Raw genomic sequence first — 19,968 nt, 5'->3', positions numbered from 1 at the left:
AGACGAGAAAGGCAAATCCTTTGTCTACTGCTTCTCTACTGGCATTTAGCAATTTAACGCATTCTACGCAAACGCGGAAGGAACATCATGGCGCTGAACGTTCTGGACGGGAACACACGCGCAGTTGTGGCCGCGTCATACGCCTTGCCGGACCTGGAGACTGCGGTGCAGCAGGGTGGGGGTCATTCTGGTGTATGGGTTTTGTTTTGAATCGGAGGTTTTATCATGAACGTGCTGGACAGTGGTCTACAACTGCATCGACGCTCACGCTAAGCATATCCAGCTGTGGGTGAATGTCCCGAGTGCATCGTTTACGACTGTGGACGACGGTACACACATGGTGAACTGAAATGGTAAGTTTTGATCGCTGACTGACTACGCTTGCTGCTCAGGTGATGGAATTCAGCCGGGTGATCTTTACGAGTATATCGGCAGATGCTACGGTGCGAAGCCTTTGAGCACGTGGTAAAGTGGACTTGTAAATTCACACGCATTGGTGCTGCTTGTAGCTTCATCGAAACTTCCAATTTCGAAGAGCACGGAGGGAGAGCGAAAACAGCACAAGGCGTACGGCTCGCGCGGTGCGTTTCTGTATGAACTGACCTCGCTTGCGGAGACGGTTGAGATCGAAAGCCGCGTCCAAGAGCACTGGACTTCTTATCGGAAAGTCTTCAAGGTCAGCCTTTCCTGATTTGACTTTCCGTGAAACTTGGACTCTAAATTTTATTTACTCAGGAAGGAGAAGTTGTCTTCAATGCTCGCTCTAGAGAGCTTCGCGAAGCACCAGGAACGAAAGTATATGTGTCCAACCTGTTCCGGAAACTTCCTGTCAGGCGTAAAGATCTGTCTCAGAACAACAAGTACCAAAAGCGAGTGATCCAGAATATTCAGGGCTTCTGCGTGAGCATGTCAATGATATGGCCATCATTGTCGTTTGATGTGAGGTTTGAAGGCACGTAGCCAGAATGAAAGCGCTGGTCTCAAACTAACGCTCTTGAGGATACTAACTTCATCACGTATTGCGCTATAGCAGGCGAAAATGTCAGATCAATGACAATTCCTGCGACTAGATCTTGCAGTGAACGGTTCCTTGCACAGTTTGGCCAGGTTCTCGGCCAGGACCTACAAGTAAGTCTTGGTTCCTGCTTGCGTCTTCGTAATAGGGTGCTAATTTCACTGACATTATCCCTGCCTGCAGTATGTGGCCTATTCGTCGAAAACAAGCTCATTCTCAATCCGAGGATACTTTGCTTTCATTCCCAGTGGATGGGAAGGACTGGCGAAAGGGATCAAACAGGCCAAAAGCTACTATCAGTTTGCGTATCTGGAGAACGAGTGGGTGGAAGAGTGTCATCAAGTGTGTTCACGTGTCATTACCGACGCTGCGCTGAAGTGGTTCTCAGGTTGAGCTGTCTTCTTGTGATGAGCATTGGCCTTTCCAGATCTTTCCACTCACTCTTATGACGCTCTTTTGCATCGCAGCCATCCCCATCTTCGTCCTGAAAGTCGCAGTTCCCAGCGACCAGTACGATATGTCTCACATGGGAATGGAGCACCGCGTAGTTTTCACAACCCCAGAGCAGTTCAATCAGTTCCTCATCGAGTTTGTTCAGGTACAGTATTTCTGCAACAAGCACGATGTCTATCATACCGATTCACTAACAGTGCTACAACACTAGCATTTGGCTGCAACAGATGCTCTGCAAGCCAAGGTATCATACAATCTTTTGCTTGGTGCACGTTTCCAATCTTGACGCGTAAATGTTTTTCAGCTCCAGGAATCCGTTCAACAAACATCACGCTGCAGCCAAGGACTATTGCATCCAGTACCCGAGAACCACCCAGGCTGTGACTTAGGAGAACGACCTGCATCCAACGGTTTTCATGACGCTCATGTCATTCACCCTACTCACCCATGTTCCTCCTCTGTAACTTACGAAAGTGCCGGTAGATCGATGCTTCAGAACCGAGGCGAAGGTTTCAATGAGAGTTTACTCGGGGATAATTCGGATGACGAGCTTGTACCTCAGATTGATCTCTTACGGCGTGAAGACAAAAAACATTCGACGTGGTCAAATGAATTCGAAGACTGTGAAAATCTGGCTGAGCAGCATCGTCCGGGAGGATTACTTTCCGATACCGTTGGAATGTGCCTTGCGTGCGGCCACTTCAGCAATGTGAGGTAAGCCACGAATGTTGTGATACCAATGCTTTGCATTACCAGAGAGTGCTCTAGGCGGTGAGTCACCTAATATTTTGAACGTATTTTGATATTTGCAGAAGTGTCGTGGAGGAGGCGGAGTTCGAAGCCAAAGGCGCAGACTTTCAACGTGAACCAAGTGACTTCAGCGTTGACGTCCGCGTGATGTCAGAGGAATCTGACGTGGTGGGTTTTGTCCCTCAACGTGTTGTCCTAGACGGACCTGACAAGACTAAGAGCGATCTCGAAGACATTTTCTTCTCCTCTGACACAAGGCCGTCGTCGGTGATGCATGCCAGATATTCTACCACCACTCAGGTAGTGACATCATCCTAATAGCAAGCTTTGTGGTTCATATTCTAATCGTGCGGTCACTACAGCCAAAGACAGTAACCAGGACGCCGTGGTTGAGTAGCAAACCGGACGCGTCTGACTGGTTGGACCTATTCGAGGATGACAATAGTACTAATCACATCGCGATCACTAACCAGCCTCGTGGCTTTGATCAAGAGATAGAAAAGGGCTTGGAAGTCCACACAACTTCACGGTCCGGCGATGCTGATACGTCAACCAGCACAACAGAATTTGGTGGTATGAAGTCCAGCTATTTTGCTGTGAGTGCGGTTGATCCATCACGGACCCGATTCGCAAGAGAGTGGCTCGACACGAAGGCGATTCCGGTTAAGCACTTAGCTGCAGCACTGCAGGTTGACAACGTCCACGTCCTCAAAGGAGACCGGCCCATCAAGATCAGCAAGGCCACCCTCGCCAATCTGCAGGTTATTCGCCAAGTCGATCGCAAGTTCATTCTCGTTCGTGCAGATACGCCTCGCGGCATGCTGCTGCTTTGTATTGACCAGCACGCAGCTGACGAGCGTGTGCGCCTGGAAAAATTGGAGCTGGACATGTTCGGTCGAGACGGATCTCTGCGTCGCGTCGAAGTCCAAGACCACGAACCACCTCTCAGTCTACAAATGAATTTCAAAGAACGTAAAATGCTGCATCACCACGAAGAACTCGTCAGAAGCTGGGGATTCGACTTCGAGCTCGTAAATTCGGAGCAGATTTCCCTGTACGCGCGTGATACAACAGGAAATCGCGACGAAGGGCGAGTGCTGCTGCACGCAACTCCGAAAGTGGAGAAGCGAGGCACGAACGTGGACGATTTCCGAGACTTTATCCAGCTTCTCTCGAATGCTGGAAAGACTTATCTGCATTCGCAAATTCGTCCTCCAGCGATCACGAGGCTGCTGCATTCGCGTGCGTGTCGCAGTGCCATTATGTTTGGCGACTGGTTGAGTGTCGGGCAGTGCAAGGATCTGATCGAAGAGCTGAAGACGTGCCAGTTGCCGTTCCAATGTGCTCATGGACGCCCGTCAGTTGTTCCGCTCGCAGAAATTCAGAGGTAATCCAGTGGTATATCGTGAGTGGTGAACATGTAGCGCTTGCTTAGACAGCTGGGCATTGCCTTGAATTGAAAATCATACAGTTTTTAGATTGGCATTTGTCGTAAATCGATACCTGGGTAGGCAATTCCTACTTAGCGTTTTGGATTCTCCAGAGCGCTACTTATCCGACGGAGCTGCATATGGTCGGCGAAGTTAGACGTTGACACGGGTAGTGGGTTGTGTCAGCTGCATTTTCGTACCATATCGTTGGAAGATGGAAGCTCATTCCCAAGTATTCTTTGGGGAGATGGCTGGGATTTGCGTCGAAGTATATCGCGCGGGTGGGTATAGCTTGCTGTAAACACACACGGGCATCGTTCTTAGTGCAGTGCGTAGTATATATCATCGACATGCCATCTCACCTCCCATGGATTGCCGCATGTGCGTCGTTGGTGATGCAGCTTCGCCGTACTCTTCACTTTCTTCAAGATCATCTTCGTCGTCTTCATCGTCCTCGTCTTCTTCATCCGAAAATACGTCACTCGTTTTGATTGCCTCGATCGCATTCAGGATACGCTCACGTTGGATCCGGTCTTTGACGCTGAAGTCGTTGATTAAGTCGCTTTCTGTGAGCTCAAGCAGCATCTCACCGTTGCACTGCTTTTGCTGGAAACGATTCTGCACCGCCAACATCGCGTCAGTAGAAGTAGGCGGCTATACTTTTGCGGTTGTACGCACCACAACGTCCGGTACCCCGACATCTTCATGAAGCCATAGACAAACATTTTCAACACTCCACTCCTTCACGACTGACAAGTACACCAACAATACAAAAGTTAGTCCCATCATATAAAAGCAAAGGGTTCTCAGGTGATACCTTGGGCAAGTGTTAGCTGGTCGTCGTCGTCATCTTCATCGTACTCCTCCTCTTCGTCCTCTTCGTCTTCTTCTTCCTCCTCTTCTTCTTCATCCTTCTCCTCATGGTTGTACCCACTAGGTTGCAATCCCGATCTCATCTGTAAGCTAGGAGATAATGTTGAGTGCAGGCTACAGACCGGGTTAGAAATCGTTTAGCAGAGCAATTGCAAGGTCGAACCAACCTCGGTGCACTTGCTCGAGCAGCACTATTGCGGTCGTGCGGCAGCAAATTTCCACCAGCGAGGGGTGTTCCCGGGTTAGTGAGCTGTGAAAGTGCTAGATTTCGGCGTGCCATTCTGTCGGACGCCGTTTCTTCTGCTGGTACTGGTATCGCGAGAAAGTTAGGCTTCACGTGGTTTGAGACTCAAATGGTCCGATAATGCGTACCTGTAGTTTTCGTAGGATCACCGGAGGAAGAAACACTCGTTCGAGGGTCCGCAGAAGCACGTCGAGCGTTTAGTTGTGAGGCTGGCTGAGGTGCTGTTGAAGCAGGTGGTGGTGGAAACGGAGGGGGAGGGGGAATTTTGATAGGCGCTCTCACTGTCGCTTGCTGGGCACCGACTGCAGTTTGAGACTGTGCAGAGGAATTAGTTGGTGCTGAGGTGGTAGCAGGTACAAACTTGCAATTGGTTGAGTGTGCAACGATCGCGTCGGCAGGGAAGAGCTGACAGCACCGAATGCACTTGATCGGACGCTTCGAGCAGCGAGTAGCATGTGTCGTCAAAGTGGACTGTGGCATCTGAAAAATCAAGCCACAACCTGGTTAGCTATCACCAATTATTGTTGCTGATAGTATCGCAGTCTTACATTTTCATTGCAGTGTGGGCACGCCTTTAGATTAGTTTTGCATGATGTTTCATGGCGTAGCAGGTCACGCGAGATCACAACCATATTACAGTGCTGGCAGCGCTTGGGCTTCCAGTCGCAGCTATCGTACAACGAAAACGATGAGTACTCAAGATAATGAGCAAGGTAATGTGCTTATGCTAACGTACTTTTGCTCGTGGTCATCAATCTTATTGGCCTCAATTTCGTCGTCACAGAACTTGCATTCCACCTGCACATAGTCAAGAGTTTCATTGAGTATCATGAGCAGTAGTTTGCATGATTTGTGTCCTTACTTTTCCAGTAGCCGCAGATATCGGAGGGGATTGCATGCCCGACGGGGGAGGCGCAGGTTTATTTGTTTCTGGGTGGGTTGTCCGTGGTGGAGCAGGGGCTGCTGGTGCGCTCGCTCTCACGGCTTTCTTTGGACAGCGGGTAGCTAAGTGGTTTGGAATTCCACGTTGAAGAAACTTGCCACCGCAATCGTTTGGACACGACACCAATCTGCAATCGCAGTTCTCAATATGATCCTGCAACTCGGACATCTACAAAGGTATTGAGATAGGTTAGAAATCACGACCAATTCTTGCGGTGAGGCAGGCTGAGCTCACCTTCTGGCGGCGAAGACAATGAGGGCACTGTTTTAGCACTTTGTCGCAGTTGATCTCGTGCTCCAGCAAATCCAAGCCTGGTACATCTGCTGAGCAATGTCGGCACTTCTTTAGCGATCCCTCTACCTCTGCAACGCTACCTCCACCAGGTAGAGATTTCGTATCAACGGACGATACATCGGTGGCGATGGTCTTTTTGTGCTGGTCATTGTTACACTCGAGCTCGTGCATTTCAAGACTGACCCACTGCATCTTTTGATTGCAGGAGGCACACTCAACCGTGCGCTTGGGGCATTGAGATTTTTCGTGTTCAGCCTTTTGGTCTGAGCGAACAGGCAGTCGACATTGACCACAGAGAACATGAGAAACAGGAGGACCACCAGCACATGCTGCAGGCACTGATCTCGCCACTGTCGTGGATACTGGAATTTGTACTGCCTCACCGATCTCCGGTGAGTTCACTGGTGCTGGAGCGTTTCCACTTTTGGGGAGTACAGTCGAGTTATCGTTAACTTGGGTCGTTTCCACAGCTTTGGTACTGGAGGTACTCGCAAAAATTTTGGCTAGTGGAGAAAGAGGTGGAGGACATTCGGCTTTGCTTGTCGAAGAAACGGAAAGTGTAAGCGGGGCTGGAGTGTTTGACTGACGTGGCGTCGACACAGGATCAACCGATATGGCTTGAGCTGAAGGAGGATGAACAGAGTCTACTTCACGCTTTTGAATAGCTGGAGCACTTGTTTCGCTGGGTATCGACGATGGTTGGTTCAAAGCACTTTTTACCACTCTGTGGCTTGCTAAGATCCGCACTTCCGCTTGCTCTGGCACAGTTTCTTCACTCATTACCGTCCGCTGAGGTGAAAAACTTTGTAATGATGTGTTGGGGATGGCCATACTGACACCACCTATTGGTGCATTGCTCGGAGCGCCTGCACGTGGCAAGGGTTTATCTTCAATAGCAGGCACCGTGCTTCGCCCTGGAATATATTTTCCAGGTAGACCAGATGAGGAAGCTGATCTGGTTAGACCCAGTTCTAAAGGTGAAGCTTGCTCCGTAACCACAGCAGGGACCGAAGAACGACGACTACCAGAATCCATCACATTTGCATCAACTGTCGTAGTTTCCAAGCTTAAGCTTTCTTTTGCATTAGGCGCAGAAGCAGGGATCTGTCGCTGTTGCTGCTGTTTCATCTCCAGTTCCTGTTTACGCCGGCTTTCAACACGGGCTTTTGCTAGTTCGGCTTCCGCTAAAGCACCCTTAGATGTTGTGACCAGTGTATGGTCAAGTTTGCTGGATTGATCCACATCGTCCAGCTGGGTGATATTATCTGCACTTTGCAAAGCACTTTGGCTGGGCAAAGCTTTCAACTCCAGAGGCAAGGCTGCACTTGGAGGTGCTGGCGGGTCTAATGGCGTTGTCGCACTTACGGGTAACGCGCTGCGCAAATGATCAACAGATTTGAGTTCAGGGTTTTCTTTCGATATTGCGCTTGTGCTGTTCACGTGAATGTGGCTCAAGCTTGGGGCAGGAGAAGAGGGTACTGGGGGTTGAGCTGTCGATACAATCACAGACATCGTCGAAGATTCTTTAACAGCACTTGTTGCAGTCGACGGATTCGACGATGGTGGTAGCTGAGGTGTGGGCGGTGGTGCCAGGTTTCCCGCAAACGGCGATGATGGCCAGTATCCAGGATACGGAGATGGCGACATCGCCATTTGAGCTTGCGATTGGGTCTGAAGATGTAGTTGCAGCTGTAGTTTTTGAAGCAAGGATTCCATGGTGGATACGTACGCACGTGTTTGCTTTTCCAGCGCTAAGGTAGCGTCCTGCGCGTCGGAGTCTTTGTTTGATTTCGACGAGCCGGCCGTTGGCAACGAATCCACGGACTTTGACAGCACAGCGACCGCAAGATTTGTGCTCGAGATAGTTTCTTCTAACCGTCTCAGTTTTTGATCCCATTTCACTCCATTGCTATCATCCTGGACCTGCATAGATGTTTTCAACGCTGCCATAGTTGTCTGATTTTCTCTTTGGAGCTCAACGATGGCGTTCTCAACTTGCCTTTCCACTTGCTTTACCCGTTTTTCAAAGTTGCTGTCGTGCTGCGATAACTTTGTGCGACTGTCTTGCGCAAGTGTGTGAATCTGATCTTCTAGCTGGTGGCGACTTTTACGGAGTGTTTCGTTAAGGTCCTCCAAAGCCTGCTTTCGCTCTTTTTGCTCGCTCTCAAGTATTTTGATCAAGTCATGCTGTTTGTTCTGCCACAAACTTGATTGGCCCTCAAGAGCTGTCGTCAACGCACTCCCAGTTTGCTGTATCAATCGTTCGATTCGGTCAGAGGTTTCTCTGACAACCCCATTGCACTCACCTCGAAGCTTTTCCTGAACAGAGTTGACCTGGTTATCAGCCTGCGTTACCGCAGCTGAGCAACGGTTTCGACAGCTCTCTTCGACAGCACTCTGCAGAGTCTCCAGTTCTCGTTTACCGACAAATCTGCATGCATTCTCGTCGGCAATTTTTCGAATTGGTTTAGTTTGGGCATCCACGTAGTCCTTCGCTATCGCCATCACTTCCGTTATGAGAGTTTCCCGCAGTTCATTGTATTGTTTCTCCTGTTGCTGCTGCTCTTCCTTTGATTTAGCTTCCAGCTCTTCTTTAGATAGAGGCAGTGAGCGTAGCCCTTCGTGATGAGCACCGCGACCATTGTCCTGAAAGATATCCATTTTTGCAACATGGTGCTTCAGTGCGTTAAGATCACTGCGCAGCTCGTTAAGCTCGTCTGTAACACCACGATTCACCTTTTGCGTTAATCCATCCAGGAGCAAGCTCGATGAGCTTGTTGTCCGTGTGACATCGGCAATCTGCTGCGCTTGGTGCTGCAGGTTCGCTTGCAGTTGAGCCTTGATCGGTTCCATTGCGGCATTAAATTGTACTAGCAACTCCGACCGCGATAACTTCTCCTGCGCTAAAGATTGCACAGAGTTGCCTTGCTCTCGCAGCGTCGCAACCATTTGACGTAGCTCCAGCATTTGGTTTTCAGTCTGCATTCGCCACGACTCGTCCTTGCCGCACATCGACTGCAGGTGGAAGCCAATATCCTTCTGCGTCGTAAGTTCCTGTCGGATCTTGGCCTGCACTTGGTCTAGCGTATGCAATTGCCGGTCGTTCGCACACACTTCTACTCGAAGTCGGTCCAGCTCCTCCGACGTCGATTTGCACAGCTGCAGCAGCGCGCTCAGTTGTCGCTCAGCAATAGCAGCACGGGCATCCACCTCCAATTTCAAACTTAGTCGCACCTGCTCCATCATCTGAGCCATATCGTACGTCGGCGATGAGTACATCTGCTGGTACACGCCACCTCCTCCTCCTGGTCGAGAACTAGCATAGCGCACTCCGTCCGCCTCGTGGTCCGGTACTTGGTCCACGTCACCCGGCACTTCATACTCACGTCCACGACGATGTGTGCGTTGGTTGTCCATCGCTCTTCCCGCTGCAGTGGCGCCGCGCTTCCGCTCCTGTCGCTGATGGAAATGCTCCGAGAACGCCGTCGCCGCTGGCGCACGCGCGAAGGTTGCGGACACTCGCGAAAAGGACGGTCGAGTCTGCTCCTGTTGCTGCGGCTGGCGGTGGCGATACTCGGCCGCCATCGTCTCTCGCAGGTGCGCGGTGGCCGCATTATCGTTGGGATCGCGTGCTTCGACTGCTGTGAACTCGGCCGTGACGTCTTCGAACTGGCGGAACTGCTGCTCCAGGTTGGCGTCCGTGCACTTGATGATGGCGGCCAGGTTGGCCTCCCAGTCCATGGCCGCTGCAGAGGCTAATGCAGCAGCGCTGCAGTGGCCATTGTCCTTCCAGACGTCGTTTCGCCCGGCCAAGGGACGCGGATCCCGACGGTGATTGGCTCCCGAACAGAAACCAGCCTTGAGATATCGTCCGGTTATGCACTATGTCCTTTCTGCCGCAAAGTGAATGGTGGAGAGCGCAGCAAGAATGGACGGGTGGTGCTGCGCTTTTGGCTGGGAAAGTCATTTGCGCAGAGCCGCGGACGCCTTGCCTGTCACAAAATTCGGGAATGGAGCAGGTCGGGCGGGTCTGGTGGTGCTGCCACCGGGTGCGGCCTTGGTGGAGCTCCATAGTGCTGGGCTCCGATAGCATAGCGTCTGGGCTGGAGTCCAGCGTTTCGCTGGAAGTTCGGCCTCCTTTCCATCATTTCACCAGCTGAAATGATTTGTGTTGCGAGACGCCGGGGACTTCAGGGCCACTGCGAGATGCCTGGCCGCTTTTCAGACTGTGATGCGAGCACTCTGTTGACCGGGAGCTCGATTGATCGATCGCTTGCTTGCCGCCGGTGATTGCGGCGGCAGCGGCCTTGCTGTTCAGCATCAGCTGCAAGGCTTTGTTAAGATGGGTACATGTACGGCGTTGTGTGCTCGGCCAACGGTGGCCACCCAGCAATGCTGCTGGTGACGCAATGTGTACCGATCTCTTTTTCTCGTGGCCGGTGCGGGCCAGAGCGAGTTCCGTCGGCGCGGGCGCTCCAACGGCTCCTTTGCCCGTCGGCACAGCGACCGTCGACACCAGACGAACAGCCTCAGCTTTAGCGAACGTTACATTCGCGAAGCAGGCAACCGGAATCTGCCCTTGGTCGGCACTCCATGTACAGCACTATAATACTCCATGGTCAGGGGCTCCGATGCTGTGGCGGATGGAGTTGGTTGAACTTTTCCGAACTGAACCTGCGCCTGCGCCTGCAAGCACCTTCACTCTCGCGGCATATGGTTGGTTGTCTATAATTAGCGCAAGCCAGCCATCTCGTTCGAGAACAAAGCAAAAAGGGCTCGGGCCTCAAGATCCAAGAGTCAGTGGAAAACTTACATAAGGCCCTTCCAGGAGCTATTCCCCAATTGCTCCGGCAACCCCAAAGACGCCAAAATCTCTCCCGAGCCCATGAACTCGCCCACGACCCACCAGGCCATCATGAAGTGCCCGTGGCAGTGGCGCCAGCCCTTCCTGGACGAGAAGCGCGAGAGCCGCAAGCGCAAGGTCGGCGACGGCTACTTCTACGACCCCGTGGACCCCAACTTCGTGGACCACCTGCTGCCCGGCTACGCCAAGAAGTTCTGCGGCGCCGACGTGCTCGAGTCGGACGAGAAGGAGAACATCCAGCGCGAGATCGAGCGCCTCATGACCAAGAAGAACGACCCGCTCAGTCGCTCCTCGGAGGAGGATGCAAATGACTCGGACGTGAGCCGCGAGAACCAGGCGCTCGTCGACAGCATCCTGCTCATGTCCAAGTCCGTGGAGGCCTCATCGCTCACGCTGCTGGCCTCCCCCAAGAGCGTGGCGTCCTCGTCGCCCTCCTCAGACGAAGGCAGCGACGACGACGAGCTCTCGGCGGACTGCAGCAGCGGCGAAGAGCCATTCGACCTCGCAGAGGACCGACCGGCCAAACTCATCGCACACCGCAGCTCGTCACTCGAGCTCGTGTCCGACAACATGCAGGAGGCCTACTTCGCCCTGGAAGACAGCGAGCTGCTCGACTTCCAGCCAGCGTCCACCGTCGGCACCGCCGAGACGGACTGAGCGGCTTGGGTCAGCAGCGCCAGCGCTGCGGCCACTTTTACCCACCGACTCCTGCTCGTGTGAATTTATTTATTGATCGACCCCAGCTTTGATTGCCCGTTATGTATGATTCGACCGTGGCGAGGTGCCAACACCTTCCGTCATGAGGAAGAGAGCGCTTTCGCCTTGCCAGAAACAAGATAGCCCTAAAAAAAAACACTCGCTAATGAACTTGCTTTTTGCTACCTCGATCGGCGTTGTGCGTCTTCATTATCTCCTCTTCCTGCTCCTTTTGCTGGTCATTCTAGCAAAAGCACAGTTCGGTCACTCATTTCGACTGGCGCTAAATTACTAACCGACCCCCATTACTACTAAAACTATTATACAGGAGCCCATTGCTCTCTGCCAGCATCAGCTTGAGCACCGGCCACCAGGGCACAGATACCTTGTCCGTTTTGATAGCACGGCAAAAGATTTCTCTAGAAAATAGGCTCATGCAGTCCGTTACATTGATCTGGGAAACGGACGTCCTTACCACTGCATGGCAACTCTAATATGATCGTCCTGATCCAAAAACTTATTGTGGTTTCTGCCAAAACATGGAGCCCTCGACCACAAACGGGCGCAGTAGCCGCCTCGAGACCAGCGTGTCCAGCAAGATCTCAATCTTCTCCTTTCCGTAGTCGGGCAGCATTTCCGCAAGCTGATCGACGCTCTGTTGTAAGTAAGAGACGGGTAGCAGCGGTTAGTGAGCAATGCGATACGAAGCTAACGCACGTAACAGAAAAAACAGTACATCAAACAACGTGCAGTACTCACAATCGCAGGTTTGTCGTCGTCTGCCCCCTGAAATTTACTGTACAATGTCGACATCTGCACAGCGCCAACACCTCGCTGCAAGACGGAAACCGAAGAGATAAGAGTTAGCAACAAGCAACCATTTCCAACACTGAAAGGAAAGTCAGCCAGAAAAAATATCGCTGAAGCCGTACCTGAAACACTGCTGGTAGCAGCGAGAGTTCAAACTTGGGCGTGGGTACCCCGGCGTTAAAGGAGTCGTCGTACTCCTGCAACCGGGCCTCCTGGGAAACACTACCAACATCCAGGCTGGCGCCGACGAGACGGTTCGACAACGGGGTGTTTGGTGTCATTGCCTTCAGCTGGGTACGCAGCAACGGCGATGTCAAGTCAAAGTCGGGGGTGCCTGGTGTATCGTCATCTATCAATGCCTCGTTCCGCTGCCGCGGTGGCGTTGATTTTACCGGTGTGTTTCGACTTGGAGATGAGACGTTGCTTCTACTGCTGTACTTCCGACGCAAGCTGGGAGACGTGAATGGAGAAGTAGCCTTCGCGGGGTAATGTGTTTTCGGGTACACCGGCGTCTGTCGCTTCTCGCTTGAATCCGATCGCTTTCGCTTCCGGTGTGAGGTAGTACTTTTTGATACTCGACTTGACCTTGATGAATTACTCTCCCCTGTCGTCGGTTCCTTCTCGGTAATAGTCGACAGTCGAACCGTGGCAAATTCCGGGATATGCAGGGTGGCGATGGAATCGTCGGACTGATCGACCTCCTTCTCCTCGCCACTGGATTTGGCCTTCTTCCCACGCGGTGGAGTGTACTCGAACATCAAATTCCTGCTGATGTCTGGACTGTTCCTATTATACTCCACGCTGCTAATTGCCGACGGAGGCGTCGAGATCTGTCGTGGTCCAGCGTTCGCCGTCTCCTGCAGTACACATCAGTCTATCAGCTCAAGCAAACCACACAACCTCCGCACTTGCACGCACCGATATGACCCCCGTCCGAGGTGGCGACGTCATTCTAGGCGACCAGTGTCCACGGTCGGTGGAGCTTAACGTGGACGTGGATTCCTGCGTCTTGGCACCTGATCCCACCGCTGACTTGGACATGAACGGCGTCCTGGACATTCTCGGCAGGTTGTCACTGTTAAGGCTAAAGTTGAGGCTGTCCTCGTCTGCCGAGTCATTGCGTCGGTCGCTGGTCGGTGGCTGGAGCTCCTTGAGCGTCGTGGTTTTGAACGTCTGCTCCCTGTCCACGAAGGACGCGTCCTCGTCATCCTCACTAGCGAGATTTTCCTCCACCTCCTGCTGCTGACGTTGCTGAGCTGTGGATCTAGTAGATCCAGGCGTAAATGCCCTGGAGAACCGCGACGGTGTGCGCGTAGCTCTCCGAGCCGCCGGCTGCTGCGTGAAGGAGTCAAAGAGCGGCTGCCACACGCGCGAGGCCTCGTGAATATCCCGCAGGATCTGGTGGTGGCGGCGCATCGTGCCGCAGATCTGCGTTGCCGAGCGGTGCGCCGCGCAGATGTTGGCGTCGATCTCCTGCAGCAGGAATGTGATGCGCTGCTGCGCGTCCTCGTCCATTTTGGCGCCTCCTTTCGAATAATTTACCGCCACAACCCCCTTGACCATCACTCTTACGAGTCAAATATGATATATGGTAGTTTTAAATGACCTAGGCTAGGTTCTATTGACGATGTGTCAAAACACGGTAGGATCGCGGCTTCCCTTTGGCGCGCGGACATTTGAATTCTTGCATCCTAGTGCGGAATCGGCTGGGTAGCATCACGTTGCAGTTCGGCATACAAACATGGAGTACCGTGTGCGCAAGCGAGATGTGGGCAACGCCGGCCGCCTGCCGCGCTCACTGGAGGAGGCGCTGCCCGACGCGGTTGTCCGCCGCTTCCTGCTGCGCGCGGGCTTCCGCTCAAGCTCGGCTCGCGCCGCTGCGGAGGTGCGACGCCACATCAGCGAGTTTTTCCATCGTCTCGTGGGCTGCATGGTGATCATGATTCAGCACGACGGGCGCCGTAGCTTCCGCCTCATCGACGTCAAGCGTGCGTGCGAGCACTTCGGCATCCGCCTGTACGGCTACGACGACATGTGCATGCTGGCGGCCGGCAGAGTGTGCGGGCCCGAGACTTACCACGTGACGGAGCTCGTGGAGTGCAACTCGTTCTTCAGTCGCTCAGTGGATGCACCAGAAGAGCCTGACACGGAGCCTGGCGCCCGCTACAAGAAGACGGACTTTGTAGCGAATTACGCGACGTGGAAGGACGACATGGGAGAGCTGGACGATTTGAGCGAGTCCAGCGAGTGGTCATTCTCAGACAGCGATACGGAGTCGGAAGGTGCCCAGGATATGGATGCAGACACTTGGCAACCGGATGAGGAGAAATTCATGGCATCGCTGCGTGACGCGCAGGAGCTGACAGACGAGAAGTTGCTGGATGCAGTGCCGGAAGGCGAGGAAGAGGATCAGCCTGGACAGGGCTACTACTCGGACTTCAACGACAGCTACGAGCCTGAATACATGCAGGAAAAGCAGGCACACGAGGAGGGCGAAGACTCCCAGTGGAACAAGATGGGAGACGTCCACGTTCTGCAGAGCGACGGCCTCTCTGAGCTGCAGAATTTCAACGGCAGCCCCAACCTCTACGTCATCTCGCGCCAGAACTTCCTGCGTGTGTTCCGCACTCTGCTCAACCTCACACTGAGACTGGGCGAGATGGAGATCAGCTCAGTTGCCCTGAGCGCACTGCACAATGTCACGGAGCAGTGCTTGCATCGCTCCCTCACGGAAGGCTCGCTTCACTACCAATTGGCAGCTATCCTGAAGGATCAGGAGCACGTTAACTCCACAACTCAGCTGGAATCGGAGCTGCAGATGCAGTGCAAGAAGGTAAATGAGCTGTGTGAGACCATTGCTGCTAACAAGGCAGCGTTCAAGGCTAAGGAGTTAGCGATGCAGAAACAGATCGAACAGCTCAAGAAGCAGTTGCTGGGCCAGAACGACGTGCAGATGGAGTCGCCTCCCAGTTTGAAGAAGACGGCCGGGAAGCGGAAACCTACCAGTAAGAAACCTCAGAATGTGCGGAAGGGGCTGTCCAAATCCTCAAATGGTTCTACGTCCGTAGTAGGTGCGCTGCGCTCGCGTCAAAACTCCTCGGGTACGAAGAAGATGAAGGTTGGTCTCGTGTAAGCAACGGCGCTCCATCAGGTGACGACGATTGCTACTGGATCAATCTGAATCTGCTCGTCATTTGTTTTCACCTTGGTCAGCTCTTCTTCTGCAGTTTTGGGTCAGTTTACTAGGAGTTGCTGGAGCTCGCGCCGAAAAGCAAACTCGCAGTGATACCGCTGCCATGGTAGCATTTTCGATCAATATTAGGTACTATCCTATTTCGTATTCTATCTGTGTCGTTCGTAGTAAACTCATACGGTTTTACCGCTCAGCATTGCTTTCTGCTCGGCGGCCTCCTCGTTTCGAATTGTTGTTGTCGCGTGACACACCTGCACGAATTCAATTAGGTGCTGAAAGAAGTCGTCGCCAAACGTGCTACAGACACAACAAAATGCCCAGGTCAGTCTTGTTGTGGAGCCGAAAAGTATAGTGAACACTCTTGGTACCTTAGATATGCCTCGATGTTGTTGTGGCCGGCATCGGTGACCCATAACGGCTTGCACCTCCACTCTTGAGGGCACATCTCGAACAACCCTTCACCGTGCCAGAACGGCACGACTTCATCTCTCGTGCCGTGGATAATCGTTAATGGCGACCGCACCTGATCCATGATGTCGATATTGCAGAAGAGATCGCCCGGAAATGTATAGCGGAAGTTGAAAACCACTCGGAACATCGAGAGCACGGGGCTCTGAAGGATGATGCCTGCCACGGGCTGCTCAAGGTGCGACTGCTTTGCTGCAAGGTGCGTTGTTGGCCCAGAACCAAGAGATCTGCCATATCTGCGTCGACGAATACAAAGGAAATTGTCATTAATCGTCACAATGGGCGGAAGCTACTGGGGTAAGCAAGACACGTACAGGATAATTTTGCCCGGGGGGATCTTCTTCACGTTGACGAGATATGCGAACGCAGCTTCAGCGTCAGCGAAGCACGCTTCTTCACTCGGCTCACCCTCGCTGATACCGTAGCCAGAGTAGTCGTACGACATTACATTAGCCTAGTGCAGCAGTGAACATACTACACGTTAGAGACGCAGAGTAGCGATCGCAATTGCTTACGGTGCACCTGCAGTCGTCGGCTCACTTCACGAAACCAGTCGTAGATCATCCCGAGGTCTGTGTGCAGCACAGAATAAGATCACAAAGTTAACTTCAACAAGAGCACGTCACAGTGACAAAACGCTCCTACCTTCTGCGTTGCCATGGGAGAAGAGCACAGTGTATTCAGCCTTACTGCAGGGGGGTCCAATGTTAGGAACCGATCCACCATTGCGCAGACAAAGTATACTGCTAATGGCGCGCAAACCTACTCGTATGGAATAAAGAATGCTGGGATCCTGTGGTGCATGGCCGTCACGAGGAAGAAGTAGCGCCGCGTGTAGCCGTACGTGGCAGGAGGCGGCTGGAATACCAGCGCAGACACCGCGTTGCCCATACTGGCAGAAGCGCTACCAATTCGTCGGCCAGCAAAAACTGCAGCAAATGCAACCAGCGATCCTCCAGCCAGCGACGCCACTGTGCTTCAGTACTGTTTGCTGTGGAGCAGCAGCGCTCGTTACGTGCCCGCGTGCCTGTTGCTTTGCGGTCCCAGCAAATAATAGAACACCACCCTCTCGAAACTGATTGTATGGTCTTTTGTATGGGCAAGAGTGAAGTAACGTCGAGCTGACGCTCCGTTGCATTTTGCATCTACATGTATCGCTCGAGCTCTGGTAAATTCATTTCCAGTGAAACGTGGCTGCAGGGTGGCTGTATTATGAATGGAGAAGGAATATCTATCATGGTTCACATTTGACGGCTCATGCTCACACAGCTCACCGACGCTTACGTTTGGAGCGGTGGTTCACGCCACGCAGGTCCTCGCCAATAGCACGATTCACCTGTCGCTCGTCCTCGTCAACGGGGATTCCCTCTCTCCTCAGCAAGCTGGTGAAGCTCCCTCGACGGGCTGGCGTTAGGTTCGGCAGTGGTGAGCTCTGTACGACATCGAGCGGGTTGCAGCCATCGGAAGAGGTTGAAGAGGTGGCCAGCAACGTCGGATGCGTCGTTATCGAGCTGAGTGCGAGCTGCTGGACGTACTTGTGGTCGGCGTCGTCCAACTCCGTCCACGGGCCACGGAGCAGCCTCCTTGGTCGTCGCTTCGGACGTGTGCGTCGAGGCCACGGCATCGATTTGCGCACCGATTTCACGTAGTCCAGCCAGTCGCTCGCCCACATATCGAGGCGCTTGAGTCCAGGAATGTTGGCCAGCAGTAGCGACTTGACACTATGAGGCCTGCGTCTTGCCGCACTGTATAATGTCTGCATTGTCTGCAGCTCCTGCTTCCGCCTCGACTGCTTCCTACACGTTAAAAGACCGCCAAAACATCAGCTCACACGTCTATTTAACCACATCAACAGCATCAAAACTCACTTTTTCTCGGTCTCCGTGGCGCTCGAGAACGTGAATCCCGACGTCAGCGAGCCCTTAGTCTCCTCTCCATCTGTACATACAAGAACCGCCAACCACAGCGTCAGTAAGTCAGAATTATCCCTCTAAAATGTGCGATTATCTCTGGCTACCGCGTCTACAGCGCTCGTACCGGTGAGCAGAAGTGGTGGTGCATTAGTGGGCGTGCCTTCTCGTAGCTTGGTGAACGGCGAGAACGTCACGCGTCGACTCAGCCCACTGTGTCGTTGGATGACCACGCGCTTGTTCTCCCTCTTCGACGCGCTGTCGGAGGGCCGCATAGGACTTGCGTACGACGACAGCGTCTTCAAGATCGGCCGCGGCATCTCGGGCGCAACTCTCGTACTCAGGAAACGGTTATTGTGCTCAGATAGGAGGGAACGGGTGAGAGAAGCGTACAAATGTAATATTGACCATGACATCCGTTTTATCATTTGTGTGTCGTACACGGAATCCAAGATGGCTACATTTTGTGTCAAAGGTCACATTTGAAGTGTGCTGCGGATATGGGTCTGCTATTGCAGCTCGTAGGCGCGCTTTCGCTGTTTGTAGCGGGGTTTGAGGTGCGCAGTATTTGCAATTAGTGTATTGTCTCCCACTCAGAGCTCACACGTCGCCTGGACTCACCAGCTATGGCGTTTCTTAGTCGGCGCCGTTTTCACGCTCATCCTAAAAGGTAATTGGGGTCGCAACACCCGTTAACTGCAGTTTAGTCCACGCAATTGACCTTGCTGTTGTATGAAGCGGGCTTGCTGTCGAACATCACTGTCGACCCGCACACGAAGCTGTCGGTGACGGCGGCGGTGATCAAGATCTCGTTCTGGACGCAGCTGTGGAAGTTCCTGCGCTCGCCTAGACAAGAGAAACTTATCGTGCTGGAACTGCAGTATGTGCATCTGCAGGTGGTCAAGTCCAGTGCAGAATCGGTGAAGACTCCGTCGCCAAAATCGGCGGACGCGTCTCCTCCGTTCTGGAAGACGCTGGATACAGATTTTGGCCTAATGGACCTTCGACACCCGGTGTGGAAAAGTGCTCGAGCGTGGATACCACGTTTGCTATTCATGTGTCGCTGTGTCCATGCGGTTGAATTGGGTGTTCATTCCATCTCAGTGGATGTTGTTCAGCAAGACAAGGACGCGGCCACACCGGTGCTAAGCATACAGGTATTGTGAGTTCGCATTATTGTTATTCGATTGAAGTATTTGACGTTTGGTATGTGTGTGTGTTAGCATGGGAGTATTTATGTGAGTGCAATGTTTCATACCGAGGAGCTTTCGTTCACAGCAAAACTATCGCAGTCACAACCGATGAAAATTCACATTCAGCAGCTTGATGCGACTGTAGCACTTGGTGGTACAGAAATTAGCGCCCGGGTACCGATTTCCAAAAATCGTGAAGATGTTCGAGCTCCAATCCCGTCGGCATATTCAGTGGTGTGTGATTTGATTCAGGTAAACCTCGACTTCGAGAACCTTGTTCTCTTAGCACTTCATCCAAAGCAGCAGCACGCTGAAGATCCTCGTTTACCGAGTAACTCGGATGAGGTCAAAAATGCTGTTGGCAAAATTGAAGTATTGACAGTGTTACGCCTCGCTGAGATCACCCCATGTAATCTTCGCTGTGAAATCCGTAAAGTTGAGGTGAATGTTGTTGTTAATGGAGCATCACGTGATCCTGGAGCTGTATGCACGCTTAATCTGAATAGATCAAGCGTCGTGCTCTCTGATGGCACAAACCAAGAGCTTAGTACAAAGAGCAGAGTTTCCGAAGACTATCCAGTGATAGTCAGAAAAGCAGATTTCGCCTTTGGACTGATGCTGGTTAGTCTGAATGAAGCGGTTGGTAATAAAGACGCCGTTGTACCAAGACCAATGATGAAGCTAGAAGAACTGAAGGTCAAGGCAGAGGGCACACTTTCTGCTAACGGCGCAAGGCTTAGAAGCTCAGCCAATCTCGACGAGAATGACGTTCAGCTGCCCTCCTTGTGTTTCACTTCTACGGTAAGTGGAGAAAGCCGCGGTCTTGACGTGA

General features: G+C 52.6%; 9 protein-coding genes across 9 annotated transcripts; 4 read left to right on the top strand and 5 right to left on the bottom strand.

Moving 5' to 3' along the window:
• Positions 1-87: 87 nt before the first annotated feature.
• KRP23_1110 (DNA mismatch repair protein MLH3) lies at positions 88-3,609 on the top strand (the record flags this gene model as incomplete). The annotated part of the gene is made up of 9 exons (XM_067881426.1): positions 88-175; positions 243-329; positions 393-443; positions 510-676; positions 736-944; positions 1,080-1,128; positions 1,199-1,403; positions 1,483-1,613; positions 2,581-3,609. The coding sequence occupies 9 exons, from the start codon at positions 88-90 to the stop codon at positions 3,607-3,609; spliced, it is 2,016 nt and encodes a 671-aa protein (XP_067751678.1).
• A 381-nt stretch (positions 3,610-3,990) lies between these two features.
• Positions 3,991-4,604, bottom strand: KRP23_1109 (uncharacterized protein; the record flags this gene model as incomplete). Its single annotated transcript, XM_067881415.1, has 3 exons — positions 3,991-4,266; positions 4,327-4,397; positions 4,466-4,604. 3 exons carry the CDS (start codon positions 4,602-4,604, stop codon positions 3,991-3,993), a joined length of 486 nt encoding a protein of 161 aa, XP_067751677.1.
• A 3,616-nt stretch (positions 4,605-8,220) lies between these two features.
• Positions 8,221-9,743, bottom strand: KRP23_1108 (uncharacterized protein; the record flags this gene model as incomplete). Its single annotated transcript, XM_067881404.1, has 2 exons — positions 8,221-8,252; positions 8,309-9,743. 2 exons carry the CDS (start codon positions 9,741-9,743, stop codon positions 8,221-8,223), a joined length of 1,467 nt encoding a protein of 488 aa, XP_067751676.1.
• Positions 9,744-10,887: 1,144 nt separating this feature from the next.
• KRP23_1107 (uncharacterized protein) lies at positions 10,888-11,523 on the top strand (the record flags this gene model as incomplete). The annotated part of the gene is made up of 1 exon (XM_067881393.1): positions 10,888-11,523. The coding sequence occupies one exon, from the start codon at positions 10,888-10,890 to the stop codon at positions 11,521-11,523; it is 636 nt and encodes a 211-aa protein (XP_067751675.1).
• A 556-nt stretch (positions 11,524-12,079) lies between these two features.
• KRP23_1106 (uncharacterized protein) lies at positions 12,080-13,887 on the bottom strand (the record flags this gene model as incomplete). Its single annotated transcript, XM_067881382.1, has 4 exons — positions 12,080-12,217; positions 12,322-12,396; positions 12,495-13,229; positions 13,291-13,887. 4 exons carry the CDS (start codon positions 13,885-13,887, stop codon positions 12,080-12,082), a joined length of 1,545 nt encoding a protein of 514 aa, XP_067751674.1.
• A 226-nt stretch (positions 13,888-14,113) lies between these two features.
• On the top strand, positions 14,114-15,505 carry KRP23_1105 (uncharacterized protein; the record flags this gene model as incomplete). The annotated part of the gene is made up of 2 exons (XM_067881371.1): positions 14,114-15,377; positions 15,441-15,505. The coding sequence occupies 2 exons, from the start codon at positions 14,114-14,116 to the stop codon at positions 15,503-15,505; spliced, it is 1,329 nt and encodes a 442-aa protein (XP_067751673.1).
• Positions 15,506-15,738: 233 nt separating this feature from the next.
• Positions 15,739-16,924, bottom strand: KRP23_1104 (Alpha/beta hydrolase domain-containing protein 17C; the record flags this gene model as incomplete). Its single annotated transcript, XM_067881360.1, has 6 exons — positions 15,739-15,862; positions 15,934-16,269; positions 16,348-16,487; positions 16,556-16,605; positions 16,679-16,722; positions 16,800-16,924. 6 exons carry the CDS (start codon positions 16,922-16,924, stop codon positions 15,739-15,741), a joined length of 819 nt encoding a protein of 272 aa, XP_067751672.1.
• Positions 16,925-17,303: 379 nt separating this feature from the next.
• Positions 17,304-18,263, bottom strand: KRP23_1103 (uncharacterized protein; the record flags this gene model as incomplete). Its single annotated transcript, XM_067881349.1, has 3 exons — positions 17,304-17,829; positions 17,902-17,971; positions 18,071-18,263. 3 exons carry the CDS (start codon positions 18,261-18,263, stop codon positions 17,304-17,306), a joined length of 789 nt encoding a protein of 262 aa, XP_067751671.1.
• Positions 18,264-18,443: 180 nt separating this feature from the next.
• On the top strand, positions 18,444-19,663 carry KRP23_1102 (uncharacterized protein; the record flags this gene model as incomplete). The annotated part of the gene is made up of 6 exons (XM_067881338.1): positions 18,444-18,500; positions 18,568-18,613; positions 18,682-19,100; positions 19,167-19,310; positions 19,389-19,577; positions 19,643-19,663. 6 exons carry the CDS (start codon positions 18,444-18,446, stop codon positions 19,661-19,663), a joined length of 876 nt encoding a protein of 291 aa, XP_067751670.1.
• Positions 19,664-19,968: the final 305 nt, after the last annotated feature.

This window comes from Phytophthora ramorum (assembly GCF_020800215.1).
Source record: "Phytophthora ramorum isolate Pr-102 chromosome Unknown Phyram_PR-102_s0001, whole genome shotgun sequence".
Taxonomy (NCBI): Eukaryota; Oomycota; class Peronosporomycetes; order Peronosporales; family Peronosporaceae; genus Phytophthora; species Phytophthora ramorum.
The sequence above is the reverse complement of the archived record's forward strand: the minus strand, read 5'-3'. Positions and strand labels throughout refer to the sequence as shown.